This window comes from Xiphophorus couchianus, chromosome 18 (genome assembly GCF_001444195.1).
Source record: "Xiphophorus couchianus chromosome 18, X_couchianus-1.0, whole genome shotgun sequence".
Lineage (NCBI taxonomy): Eukaryota > Metazoa > Chordata > Actinopteri > Cyprinodontiformes > Poeciliidae > Xiphophorus > Xiphophorus couchianus.
In genome coordinates this window covers 24,089,482-24,103,793 of record NC_040245.1, presented here as the reverse complement: position 1 = coordinate 24,103,793, position 14,312 = coordinate 24,089,482, and the positions used below count along the sequence as shown (strand labels likewise).

The following is a 14,312-nucleotide window of genomic DNA, read 5'->3' as shown; positions in this document are numbered from 1 at the left end:
TTGCATAACAAGTACAACCTTGGTAAATGCTAATGTTACCAAGCCCGAGCATGCTAACAAGTTTAGTAAAACAGAAACAGTACAAAGCTTCCAAATTATTCAAAAAGGCAGCTAAAAAGAGAGAGAAAGAAGAGTACACTGTTGTATATTCTGCTGAAGGATAATGTTGGGCATTTCATTTATAAGTTCCAAAATTGGATTGGCATTTCCCTGAAAATGAAACTCCAAGATGGTTTCACATCAATCACAACCGTAAAACTCCAGTGTAGCTATCCAGCTGGTTGCATTTTCGACACTTTTTTTTTTATCTCACAAATTTTTTATGTCCATGCTCCTACACAAGGTACGTTTGTGAACGTGTTTCCTAAGTACCTAAAATACAAAAATTAAAAAAAAGTATTGTGATTAGCTAGTGCTGCTAAGTGTTTTTAGCTCGTCTCCAAGCAAAGAATATACTGCACAGCTTTCTTAACATGGCTAAATTATGTTTAATGGAATCTTCAGAGCCACATTCTGATTAAAGAGGTAAAGTAGCTATTAGGTTTTCTTTGTCCAGTGTTATTTTCCTTAATTTATAAAAGAAAATTATTGGAAAATACTCCATTGCACTGAAATTCTCAAGGTCAAACTGCTTGAACAGCTCATCTTTTTGACTGTTATTAAGCTTCCCGTTTACTTTGTAAATATTGCCATTGGGCCAGTTACTGGTAAAAAGGGGATTAAGGTTTTAGAAGGTATTTGTCTCTGAAAACACAGAATTCCCCTTCACAGCTTTTCTGTGGTAAAAGTAAAGACAACTCTGACTGTCTGGACATATTTCAAGAGGAAATTAAATGAGCGCCACCATTTATTTTATGTACCTCATTATGGTAACGTTGTTTTAAATCTACAGCTGAAAAGCTTTGAACAGCTTTTTGAGCCCACTTCATGGTCAAGCAGAGCAAATAGTCTGGCTAATTAAGCAACAAGTAACAGCTTATTATACTGATTTTATCCTTACACAAGACGATGACAGAAAAAAGGTAGAATGAGCTGACCAAAAAAACAAACACACACACTTTTGTAGTTAAAAATAACTGCAATTTATAAGTTGTATCATTTTCACAGTTATACCAATTATGGTTCGTTTTACATCTTGATTAATCATAAACTGTTAGACCAGGCACATTCTTTTTTTTTTTTTTTTACAAAAATGTGCAAATACAATGAAAGCATTACTCTGTGGTTTTGTTCTCATAGTTTCTATATTGTTAGAATACATACAGGTCTATGTCAAGCTGGTAATTCCTAGGCTCATACAAAAAATACCAAATAAAAAGACTGACAAAGATGCATGTGGCCAAGAAATGTCTTGCACAGCAGATTTACTTCCTTTTTTTGATACCGAAAACAGGCCGTGGCACAGGAATTAGTAAGCTTCGAACGTCAAACATCTACACAAAACACACACAGAGAGAGTTTTCACAATCATTTCTCAAGAAGGCTTACAACCGATATGAAACCAATAAAAGAAACAACTAAAAGACTATCTGCCAAACACAGACAGTGCACAATTCACTTTTGAGGTATCTCATACAAATCGATCTTCAACATGTTGATGGAGCTGTAACGCGAGCGAGGAATTGTGACTAAGATTTTCTATGTTGCAACGGATGCAAGGGTAGTTAGAACATGCTCAGGTGAGTCACTCGTTCACGCTTTCACCCTGCTGGACTGCTTTCAGCCTGGACTTGTGCATTAGAAAAGCTCTAAATTAGTAAAAAAAAAAAACATACACATGATGAAGTAAACTAATCTTAATAGTCACAACATCCTGTACAGTACACCTAGAAGGGGGAAAAAACAACAACTGTAGCATCAGATGCACATAAATACTGCAGCTATTACCCTTGTTTTCTGTGACAGAAGTTGGAAGGGAAAAATGCTTGGTAAAAAGAGCCTTTGTAGACTTTGACCTCAGAGAAAACCACACACTGTCCTCCAACATCTACTGGATGTTTCACCCATATACTGGGTGAAAAAAATACCCCCCCCCCCACAGATTAATGGGTAAAGAGCAGACAGTCTCAGCTCATGATGCATTGCAATGTCTGCTGTGCACATCTCCTCAGCAATCACAGGCTCAGTGCATTCATGTTCTCGTCTAAAAGCCATTCAAACCGCCTACGACGCCTCAGGCGCACTCTCTCACCCTGCTAAATAGGTATTGATTAAACATCAGCAAGTGGCTTAAGAAAATACAGTTCACGTTAAGCCATACGCAGCCGAAGATATTGATGGACAACGGATTATTGCCTGTCCGACAATCTGTTTCCCCTCAGCCAGGCTCTTCACGGCGCTCATTTAGTCCGAAGTGTAAGCAACACAAGCTACATGGCGGAAAACAAAGTAATGGCTCTAGTATTTTGAGTACGACACAATACAAGGCAGTACAGTACGATAGCTTATCAATGTTGACAAGCGACGGTCAACACAGCGTGTGGAGTAGTTAACCATCATTTGATACATTTTTACATCGTCTTTAGTCCACACAGTGCATTTCTTTACTCCTAGTCCATCTGTTTCCGGAACTAAAAGGACACCTTGGTTAGTTCCTGCGGTTCCCGTTCTCCACGTACTCGGCCAGGCTGTTGAGAGCCGTCTCGTCGCTCTTGGACTGAAGGACGGTGTCCCCCTTCCTAGAGGTTTTCTTGGTGGCCCGGGACAGCTTCCTCCTGAACGTATCCCCGGCCAGGAAGTAAAGGATGGGATCCACGCAGCTGTTGAGGCTGGCGAGGCCCCGCGTCACCTGGTACGTGGCGTAGACGCGGTTGTTGAACTCGCACATGTCGGGGCTCTGGAAGTACAGCCTCGCCCGCATGTTGAGGTTTTTCATGACGTGGAACGGCAGGTAGGAGACGGCGAAGACCGCAAGCACGATGATGACCAGGTGGATGGATTTCTGCCTGAGGGGCGCGTTGTTCATGTCGTTGTAGATCAACGCCTTGACAATCATGCCGTAGCAGCAGAATATGATGATGAACGGGACGCAGAACCCGAACACAGTCAAAGTCATGCTGTAAATGAAATAACCCGGCAGCTCGTCCTCCGTGGTCGTGTCGTAGCAAGTGGTCGCGTTACGCTTCAGACCTGTCCTGGAATAATAAAGAATCGGGGACATACTAATGACAACTATCAACCACACCAGAGCGCTGGTGATGACGGCGTTCTTCTTCTTCAGTCTGCCCAGAGACTTGAGCGGGTGCACCACGCCGGTGTACCTGTGAACACTGATGCAGGTGAGAAACAGAATACTTCCATAGAGGTTCACGTGGAATATAAAGCGCTGGAGGCGACACAAGACGTCCCCGAATATCCAGTTGGTCTTGTTGAAGTAGTAGAAGATGAGGAAAGGCAGAGAGAGGACGTAGCAGAAGTCAGCCAGGGCCAGGTTGAACATGTAGACGGAGATGCTGCTCCAGGGTCTCATGTGGCACACGAACATCCAGATGGCCAGGCTGTTGCCCACCAGCCCGGTGAGGAAAACCATGATGTAAACAGTGGGCAGGTAGTAGAACTGGAAACCTGTCTTGGTGAGGTTGCATCCTCTTTGGGAGGTTTCATTCAGGAAGGAGGTCAGGTTCAACTCCGTGGTCATGGTTTCAGGGGCGGGAGCTTGTCCTATTAGACAGATATGGGAGGGGAGTGGGGGGGATTATGACCAATCTTATCTCGATTCAGTCTCATACAATTTACAGCTCGAATTCAAAATTCTTGAACTCTGGCCGTGTATTTTATTAAATCAAACAGATTAAACACAACGCAGTGATGGACATTTCAGAGCACTTACCGTTGAGAGAGACTTATATTCCACATTCCTATACAGTGTCCTTCACAATTGCAGCAAAAAAGAAGATTTCCGTCATATCGCGGACGGGGCGCCTCAGCTGACAAATCCCTTCATTCGGTCTCCTTACGACGCAGGAAATAGTTTAGAAAGTTACACAAAAAAAAAAATCCTCTGGGTTTCTATAGGTGGGGGGAAAAAATTAAATCTGCTGTCGGTTCCTCCATGCGTTGCGAAGCTTTCCCACACCAGTGGCGGTGGGACGCAACCGAGACAGCTGCAGGCTCTGGCATGAAGAGCAGGAATCGCAAACTGCCTCCGTAGAAAGAGAGAGAGAGAGAGAGAGAGAGAAAGAGAGAGAAAAGCGAGCGGAGACTGTTTGCGCCTCAGTCAGAAGAGGAAAGGGAAAGAAAAGAGAGTGGAGGAGAGAAAGAGGAGGGAAGGTGAGTTCGCTCACAAATGCGCTCTGCCCCTCGCGTGGCTCGACTCCTTATCTACCTGCACGTATCCTGAGCCTTTACTGTCAAAAGGCGCGTGAACCGCTTTGAAGCAGCCAGGTTCAGTTCGCGTTAATAATCGATTGGAGTCAGTGGCGGTGTTTGCATGAATGTCGCCAAGGGCGAGTCCCTCCTCCTTCGACACACCAAATAGTAAACATCTGTCTTTGAATAAAAAAAAAAAATAAAGTAAAATGGAACAAAGGTTTCAGTAATACTCAAATTGCGTTGCTATCTATGATTTGTGTTGGTTAATTCTGCTCAAACCTGATCAAAGTATTAAATAATATTAAATTAGATTAATAGATTTTGAAGCAGTGAAAAAGAGCAACAAAAAAAAATTGGTGGATAGTTTAATTCTCTGATGTGCGTCCCACTTGTGGCTGGAATTGGGAAATTCCAACTTCCCAGTCAAAAAGATTAACTTGGATGCTCTCTGAATCAGATATCCCATTGGGAAACTGGGGGCAACTCCCAGTTGGGACTCGTAGAGCAGTCTTTTTGTTCCAATATGGCCGCTCTTCACATCAACAACAGTAAGATGTGGTAAATACAAGACACACATGAAAAAGTGTGTCTAAAAATCCATACTAACGTGGAGTGCCTGCAACTCTAAACTGAACCAATTGAAAGTGGTGGTTAGCTTAAAATTATGTTTGTAAGAGCAACTGCAAACAATGTTTATGGACATCGGCCATTTTGAAATTCGGACTTTTTAACTAGAACGCTCTTACCTCGGGTCGGAGGTGAAACCCAACTCCGAGTTCCCACTTCTCAGGTAACTGGAATGCAGCACAAATATCCAGGTGCGTTGTGTTTTTTTTTTTTTCCCAATGCACTAATTATCCATTACTATCACTTTCTTTGTTCAGGCTTCATTTGCTCCCCAAAAAAGGGCATTGACCATTCTTAGATAGCTTTACAAACAAGGTCGTATTTTATTAGATATTTTTTAAATTCTTTTTTTAACAATGTCTATGTGCAACCCCATAATGGGAGGTGTCATGAACAGGGAGCTGTCTTGCTGATATCAAATATCATTACTGGACAGGTGACTTTTAAAGTCCGTATTTTCGCCACTTAACGTCAGACTGTCATTCCGATGGGGAATAATGTGGTATCATTGGAAAGCAATCAAGTATCCTTTGAACTCTTGTGTGTTCCATACCAAGACAGCCATTTAATCTCTCCGCAGAAGCTGAAACACAGAGCTCAGACTATGCGTTGCACAGCCAAGGACAAAGCGACCCTGGCACAAACGGTCCACAGGCGGAGGGTGATGGAGAATAGTGAAGGGATCCGGACATGCTGCTATGGCCAAGCATCTTAAAATAGTGTTCAGCAGAGTGAGCCAAGAGTTTCGCAATACTCTAATGGACACTGGGCAGCCAGAGGATTACGCATTGACCCGGGGCCCTCTTTACTGGTCCCACCAACAGAAGCCTAAACATCCACTGATTTTCTGTGAAACATTACAAAAGCTAACACTTTTATCCAACTAAGAAATATTAGTGAGTAAATATAGATGACCCAGCTCTCCATACACACGTGAATATACGAAAACATGCCAAAGTTCTAAACTTTCTACACTGACTTAATTTTTAAATGATTGTGTTAGTTTTCAACCCCCCAATAAGTATGTACTCGTTTGATTGTACGTGCAAGTATTTTGGAGAATGTCGTTATGAGCCTTGGACACCCAAATGCTAAAGATTTACCCAAACTACACAAGCTTGGATGCAAAATAGCTCAAGCTCAGTAAATTTATCTGTGATCATTAAACGTTTAGCCATCTCGCACACTTTTAAATCAATTTACCTTTGAGGAAGCCTCAGTCAGGATTTACAGATTGACATGTTTTGAAATATTTACTTAGAGTCGTAGATGTATGCTTCGCGCCATTATCCTGTTTAAAGGTGATCTCGCTTCCAGTTTTAAATTTGGCTTTAATTTCTATGACGTACTAAAATACACTAAACTCTTTAGCTGTGAAGCTAAAACATGTACAAGTTTAAGAGCGATGAATACGTTTGCAAAGCAGTGTCCACGGCACTATTTTAAGGAGGTTACTGGAAAAGGAATATTCACCAGATCTGCGATTACTTTTTTCAATGATGTAAGCAACATTATGGCCCGTGGCTTCAAACACAACAAAAGCCATGTTATAATGGCTTTATAATAGGATTATTTACATAGTGTTTTCACTTCCTGCCCCACAATATCTTTGTTTGTACCCGTGTCTCTAAGGCACTCCTTCCTGCAGGCCCAGGCTGCTCTTACTGTTGGAATAACTGGCCGACAGACCGGTGGACCCCGAGTAGATGCACAGTGGATCCACACCATTACTCGGCCGGTGCACAAACAAGAGACCCTGTTTAGACATGCAACTAGCATGCATCCTTCTCAACCTTTTGGACGACTAAAGCAAATCTAGATTCCACTTCATAGGGCTCAGCACTAGCTACACTTCTAAATCTATTCGGTAACAATTACAGACGAGATGTCAGATGTCTACAATTTTGAAGATGAGATCCAATTTTAGCGACTTCTTACCACGACGCATGAATGCCGTGACAGAATCTTAAATAACAGTGGATCCTCGAAGGCGGCTTATGATATTAATCTCCTCTTCCGTTTGAAAGTGACTGGAATGAATCACCTGGTGGTTGAAAACATTACACAGACAGGTTGTTGGCATCCAATAACTTAAAAGGTTTTAAAAGTAAATCCCTGTGCCTGATTCAAAGCTATTGTATGAATTACAATGATCCTTCCTCGATTTTCTTTTTGAAGGTTTTTAAAGGACTGAGTCATTTATGGAAATAATTAGTGTGACGCAAAGTAAACAATAACAGCTCAAGCATGGAGATTTGTGGGACACCTAAAGTACATCTAAGGTCAAATTTAATTCACTATTTTTTTTTTTTTTTTTTACGAATCAAAGAATTACTTTTTCAGAAAGTGAAAGCATACACATTCGAATACATTAACTAAACGAGGATTGGTTTTTAAATACGCTCCTTAAATATGAACAAACACACAAACCCTGGAACAACACAACTGCTCTTACTAACTAAAGATTTCAGAAAGTAAAACCAGTCATCATTTATCTCTCATGCTTTCAGAAGAGAACCTTTGCATCACTTTTGCTGTTGCGGTGGAGGATAAAATGAGCTCCAGCCAAGTGGGTGTAGACTTAGAGAGTCCTCAGGGCAGAACAGGAGTTCTGAGAATAGTCTGATCTAGGAGCCGTATCAATAAATGACTGATTCCATGTCTGCTTAGCCAAGTCGGGGGCATTTTCTCTGCCTGTTTGCCTGCTGGGAATACTTGAAAAAAATAAAAGTGGTCAGTGGGCAAAGATATAGATTACGCTTGGTACTTGGCACAATGCAGGTTCTTTCTCTTTTTCTCTTGAACAACACAAAGACATAAACAAGCTTTTAAATGGCGAGCAGCACCTTTATCCGCGCCGCAAAAGAAAACTTTAGGCCAGTTGCAAAGCCACACAATGGCGTAGTCTGAAATTGCAAACTCACTCAATTTAGCGAATACGTTGCATTTCGGGCTGCTCGAAAACCCGAGGGGTGATTACTGGTATACTTCCGGTGACATATTTAAATCAAAGATTAACGACACAATAAACCTGGATCAGCGTGACAGATCATCCCCGCTTTTCCGTGATACATCATCCTACCTGTAAATGTTTTTTTACTTTTTATTTTTCTCTTCTTTTAATTTCACGGCGATAGCCGTCTCCCATTATCGCGTCTTTGCTGGCTGCGTCGGCATTAGAGAAAGTCAAAGACCAATTGTTGTTTAGGCTATGCCAAAGTAGTCACATGGGAGATATTAAGCAAATGAATTATGTGGTAACGAAGATAAGCGATGGCAAGGAGAACCTGGAATACAAACGAGGTGTTTACGCCGGGAGCTGCCATTGCTTGAAAAGCAGATGCATGGATTCTCCCACTGCAGTGACGATTTCTGTCCTTGTTCTCTTTTTTTAGGGAGAATAAGCAATGCATTAACTTATTCAGATAGCAAATAGGGCCAGATTTTTTAATTTCTTTTCACTTTCACAGTTTAATTGTACAATCCATGTGTCATGCATTTTCTTGTTGCTCCAAGAACAAATAAGGTTATTTATGTAGCCTTTTTCCAAATTTGATTAAATCAATCTCTTTCCTCAAAGTTCCCTAAGGACTTTAAGGAAGCATAACAGTTTAGTACAGTTTGGAGTAAGGCTCTAACAGACCAAGAAGTGAAGCACTGTGAATATTTTCCGTATCAAATCTGATTTTCGCGGGCCCGATGAGCAGGTTTGATAAGCTCCAATACTGATTCTGTATTCATCTGCAATGGTGGCTTTTGTCGAAACCTAGTCCTACGGAACAGGAGTTTCGTCGAAACATTTTAAAATTAAATGTTCCGAGACAAATTGAGCTAAATGAAGAAGTGATTCAGCCCTTCACCGCTACAGTTCCCGATAAAAGACCCTATCCTATTTAGCTCTGACCTCTATTTCCCCCACGAGCAAGAAGCTGACAAGATTTGAAACATATTGGACACGGCTGGATGCTCCCTGTAACACTAATGAATGCATTAACCATTCACATTTGCAAGGTCAGCGCACCTCAACCTGTCAGAACGAGCAGCTTTGCGGTGCAATTCCCCCCCCCCCATCCTTTTTGAAATCGGGCCCTCGTCTCTTCTTTGCAATACAAAAATTTTGGCAAACGCTAGAAAGGAAGCGCCAAAAAGCACTAACATTTAGTTGGTGGGTGATTTTTTTTTTTTTTCTGATTTAAAGCTCAGCTTTTGTTAAATTTTTTTCCCCCTTGTACCTTAATTTAACATTTGTTTCACAATGTTGCTGTGCGTTGTTGAAGCTGTCAAATGCAGACAACGTATTCAAAATGCGCAACAAAGTAAAACCTCAGGCAAATTGTACATTTGCTGAACATGAAGCACATAAACCAGAAATATAATCTTGTAGCTTAAGCAACTATATGAAGTAATGATACAATTATTGACAAAATTGATACATTAAATACAAGATTTCAGCATCATATGTATAAAATTGCAAATAGCATGCTGACTTGACAAAGCTTTGTATAAAACGACTGCTGACAACTTTGTTTTTTTTTTTTCAATCCTGTTTGTTTTTTCTACAAACAAACTACATTAACTAACTACATTTCTAACTACATTAACTACTTCCTTAGCTGATGTAAATTGCGTTACATACTGTACATGGCATTATGGACTTCTTGCTGATAGAGGCGTTTCATCTTTAACAGTTGTGAAGCACTAAGTGACCTTTTGAACTGGGAGTTCTCATCACCTCAACAATTTTTCATCTGGTTTCATCCACAGCGCAAAGTGATGTTGGTGAACAACTAACAACTTTTTTTTCTACATAAAAACAAAACAAGAGAGAGAACAGCATTTATTGTTTGTTAATCAAATGCAACTCGGTTTATTTATGTATTCATATATATTTAAACACACATTTCCTTACAAATCTGTCAGTCAGTTTAATATGCAATACTACATTGAGTTATATTTTAGAGCAGTCAAACTTAGTTTGTACTGCCAATTGGATAAAAATTGTCTTGTTCTAAGGAGAATTGTGTCAAGCTATTTGCAGCAATCGCTCCACCTGAGTAAGTATGTGGGCTTAATTATTATTAATTATCATTAACTTGCAGTTATTCCCCATTCTGATCAAGTGCGTGATGACAGTGGCAAGAAAAGTCTTCCTTTTTTCAACAAAATATCCAAACGAACCATGCTACGAACAACTTGTGGTTGAGAGGATGAAGAATGCTCATACTATCCGAATGCTTTTCCACCTTTAAGCCAAAAGGTTTTTGTTTTTTTTCTCCTAATTTCTATGAAGCCCTTAATAATACTAGACACTTTTCCAGTCCATCACAGGGGAGGAAAACAAATGACGGGAAGAAAAAAAGACTTTAAATACGCAGGATGTAGGGAAACCAAACAGGAAACTATTAAAAATATATAACATATCATAAAACATGATGGTGGCTTTTGTGCTTTTTAACCAATTTGCACTTTTTCCACTTAGGTTATCTTCTGCTCAGCCATTTTTATATGAACAGAATCTGCTCAAATAAAAAAATGCCTCTGCTTTCAATTTGTCTCCTCCTTAGGGTGTCACCTTTTAGACAAGCCCTTAAATACAAACGGTAGACGTGAAGTAGTTATTCTGAGGAAGAATCAAAATAGAAAATGAACAATTAGCATTTTGACAAACATACACTGTTAAAAAAGTCACTGTAGAATTTACATTAAAGTATTGGCAGCAAGGTTGCCAGTACTTTACTGTAATTTTTAAGGTAAAAAAAAAAAATACAGTAGCCTTACTGTAATTTTGTTGCAGTTTCACTGTAATTTTATCACAGTCTTACTGTAAATTTATTACAGTTTTGCTGTAATTCTATGAACATCTTATTTAAAATAAAACAAATACAGTACTAAAAGTGTACAAGTAAATAAATAATAATCTAATAACTACCATCGTGCTACTGCGACTGAACGTCGTTTGTGCTTGGACCGTGTGTGACTCTCATTCACCCGGCTCCGGCTGTTGCACATTTTGGTGAGTCAGGTGTTCCTATCACAACTAATCCATGTCATAAGGAGGAGCACCGCTGGTCTGCACACGCTTCCAGGTGTAAACACAGATAAGGATGAAGTTGAAATTACCTTCTGCAGCTCCCAGTGCGGCTCATGCATCTCTGCGTTCAACGACACAAAACAACCCGGCTGCTCCGGTTTGCTCTGAAATCCCGACATGAGATGCGACTAAAAAAGCGGACACAATCTTTGGCCTTGAAATGTTCTGGGCTTTAGTAGAAACTGGACGTCTTTTGATTATTCGGTGGTTGATTGTTAGAGTCTGACCTCTCTTTAAATCCATTTCCCATCAGAACTGACATGGTTAACAATCCCCCAGCTGTTGCTAATTTTCCTTGACTATGTGAAAAGCGGGCCTCTGATCGGAAGACGTAGTAGCTTGTTAAATTGAAGACACATCTCTCTAAGTGGGGAAATCTAATTTGACAAATGAGGGTTTTGTGAGAAAACAATTTTCCACCCAGCTTTCAAGTCCTCTTTTTTTTTTTTATCTCCTGAGCTCAAGTCCATGTAACCTAATTTATTTTTCTAATTCTGTTCTCTTTGTACTTCTGTCTATCCTTCTGCTCATTTCACGTCCATCTTTTCTCGACTGAGTTTACCAACACAGATTAATATGTTTTTTTTTTCTTTTTGTAATTCCATTTCCAGCCTCAGTCGCACGTCTATAACAAGACCAACACATGTGTTTCTGATGAGCATCTTCATCTGTTTTGATCTCTCTTATCAGCTTTCCACCAGACCAGGATGAAAAATATTTATATTTTTTTCCTTTTGCTTCCCCTCTTTCGTCATTCTGCATCAGCCTGCCGTTGTGCATCTTTCCATCCCCCTTTTTGGGTTTAACTCTCACACTGCCTCCCTTCTGCTCTCCATCACCTTCTTCAACTGTCTTTTGTAGGGAAGGGAGGAGATGGTGACTTCAATCTACATAATAAGACTTAGCGGCGTTGTAATTCCCAGCACTATGCACTTTCTCAGCTTACTTTCTGTCCTGAAAACTCGGTGCCGGAGGAGTTCCCCGGAGGAGGTCGGTGGGAGAAACTTAGATACATTTATGAATATTTGCCCTTCTTTAAGCTTGGTTGACTTTTTTCCTGTGGGATTCATGGTGCACTGATGCCTCATGGGCCAAATTTGCGCATAAAACTCAGTGGCGACTTGTCGACAGCCATGAAAGGTCGACAAATTGTGGAGCGTCATGGCTGATGATCAGAAAGATATTGTAACCCCTCAGGTTATATATATATCACTCTTTTCTCCCACACTCCTTAAACATTTTCTTAAATACAATGCATTGTAGCTCTTTTCACCTTAAACAGTAGTAATCACGTTTTCTTAACTTGGTTAATGTTTTACACTCACATATTGTTATTTACTACCGGCAGTAAATGCATCAGTTTTACTTGGCTCTACCTTACTGGTCAGTCAAGGGCAAAATCAAGTTTAAGCAATTTGATTGGTTGTGATGGACTGGGGTGAGGACGGTACTGGAGGTGTACGTGCCGCTGCTACGCACAGTCAGTTGGCCGGCGGCCGTTCATGGACGAGGTTGGAGCTGTGCCGCTGTGGACTATTATTTTTTTTTATTGCTAACCTGTTGGAGCTACCAACTTTTCCTGAACGTTTTGCTTGGTTTTTCGAGCCACGGATCCGGACCACACTCAACGTTTTGCTTGAATTTTGGAGCTGCAGATCCGAACCTCGCTCGTGAGCCGGAACGGACGGTGGGACCGAAGTTGGAGCGGTTTTATTGCTGTTCGGCTAAAACTGGTAATCCATGGTGGGGTGAGTAACCCATTCCTCGTGGTTGTTCTGGGAGCCGCCATCATTGGAACTGCTATTCCGAGGACGAATGCTAACAGAGTCTCCTCAGGCCTGCAACGTTTGAAAAGCCAACGGACTGCTTTAATAACTCAAGAAACTGAATAGTGTGGTTGATGCCAACAGTATTTGTATTTCATACATTCAGCTTTATTGTTTTTGTTTATTGAATACCACTTGTTCAAAGGGGTTGTTTTGAACAGTTCTGGTTCTGAGGCAGCACAGTTGCACTAAGTGTGCTTAAAATCCTATTACTAATCTATTGGGGTGGTAATATTGAGTGTAGCACTTCCTGCGATTAATATCTAATTAATGGGTGGGATACCTTCTGTGCTATTGTTCCATGGTGCTGAAAGTTATCTGTGCTCTGTTAATGTGCATTGCCCTTGGTTTATTACTGACCAGTACGGTTTATTAAACTGGTACACATTCAACTTTACCATCTTCCTTCCTTATTTTAGTATAAGGTCACAGTCACACTGCATTTAGATCTTACTTATAGCTATCTTAGTCTTGCTCTTGTGCTCAGTTACGCACTCTATTCACTACATATATTGTTGCCAATTAATACATTATTTTCTCATTGTGAGGTAGTTGATAGAGTGTAGGTCAGAGAATCTGGGCGCTGTTCATCGGGGAAAACTAGAACAGTGGTTACAATATAAAAATACATTTGTTATGGTTTCCAAAGGTCATGTAATGATACAGGTAACCCTGTTAAACTGACTTCCTGGACATTGTCTTGTATAAGAACAGGTGTTAATTGAACTGTTGTACACTGTCCACGAAAAAATAAAATAAAATCACACACACACAAAAAAAACACAAGTCAACCAGGGATGCAAAGTGAATCTGAAAAATCTTGCAAAAATTCAAAACAAAATAAATTTTTTTAAAGAGCATCAAATAATAGCTATGGGATAAAATATTTCTTAAAATACTGAAGTGTCCATGAAAGGGAACATCAGGCGTCATTGGCCTGGGCTCTGAAATGAAATCTAGGCAGAGCAACTTAAGGTCAATACCAAAGTAAATGAGCTTTGAATCTGGGAATGACATGTTTCACTAAACATCATGTAAAACTCACTGCGAGCCAGAAAAAGTAAATGACACGCTGGAATACACGGAAGAGATCCCACAAATACATTGAATTCCTTATTATTTAGATCATGGATGTTTGCCAGGTGACTCTAAACTGAAACGAATAGAAGAACAAGGAAACAGAAATGTTTTCTATTCTTAAGAACTAAGACAAAGACTGATGGGAATGACTAACTAACCTGTGCTTTCCCACATTAAAATGCATCACTTTCTATAGATCCTCTTGAAATTCGAAATAATCACGGCCAAATTCTGCTCAGTCTGAGGAGGTGACTGGCTTCAGTTTTCTCAATGAGTCACTTTGGAAATTGAAACTTCGACTTGCCTGTAAGTCTCTGCAGTGTGTTTGAACTAAGGGTCAGTGCGTCCAGTCAGTGCGGTTCACCACCAACTCGGTC

General features: G+C 40.4%; 1 protein-coding gene across 1 annotated transcript; it reads right to left on the bottom strand.

Moving 5' to 3' along the window:
• Nucleotides 1–834: 834 nt before the first annotated feature.
• p2ry1 (purinergic receptor P2Y1) lies at nt 835–4,387 on the bottom strand. The gene is made up of 2 exons (XM_027999208.1): nt 3,830–4,387; nt 835–3,660 (listed from the first exon to the last, which is right to left on the bottom strand). The coding sequence occupies exon 2, from the start codon at nt 3,635–3,637 to the stop codon at nt 2,588–2,590; it is 1,050 nt and encodes a 349-aa protein (XP_027855009.1). The 5' UTR covers nt 3,638–3,660; nt 3,830–4,387; the 3' UTR covers nt 835–2,587.
• Nucleotides 4,388–14,312: the final 9,925 nt, after the last annotated feature.

What these genes read in the sequence shown, in the direction of transcription:
- p2ry1 (XM_027999208.1), bottom strand. Translation starts at nt 3,637, where the DNA reads ATGACCACGGAGTTGAACCTGACCTCCTTCCTGAATGAAACCTCCCAA.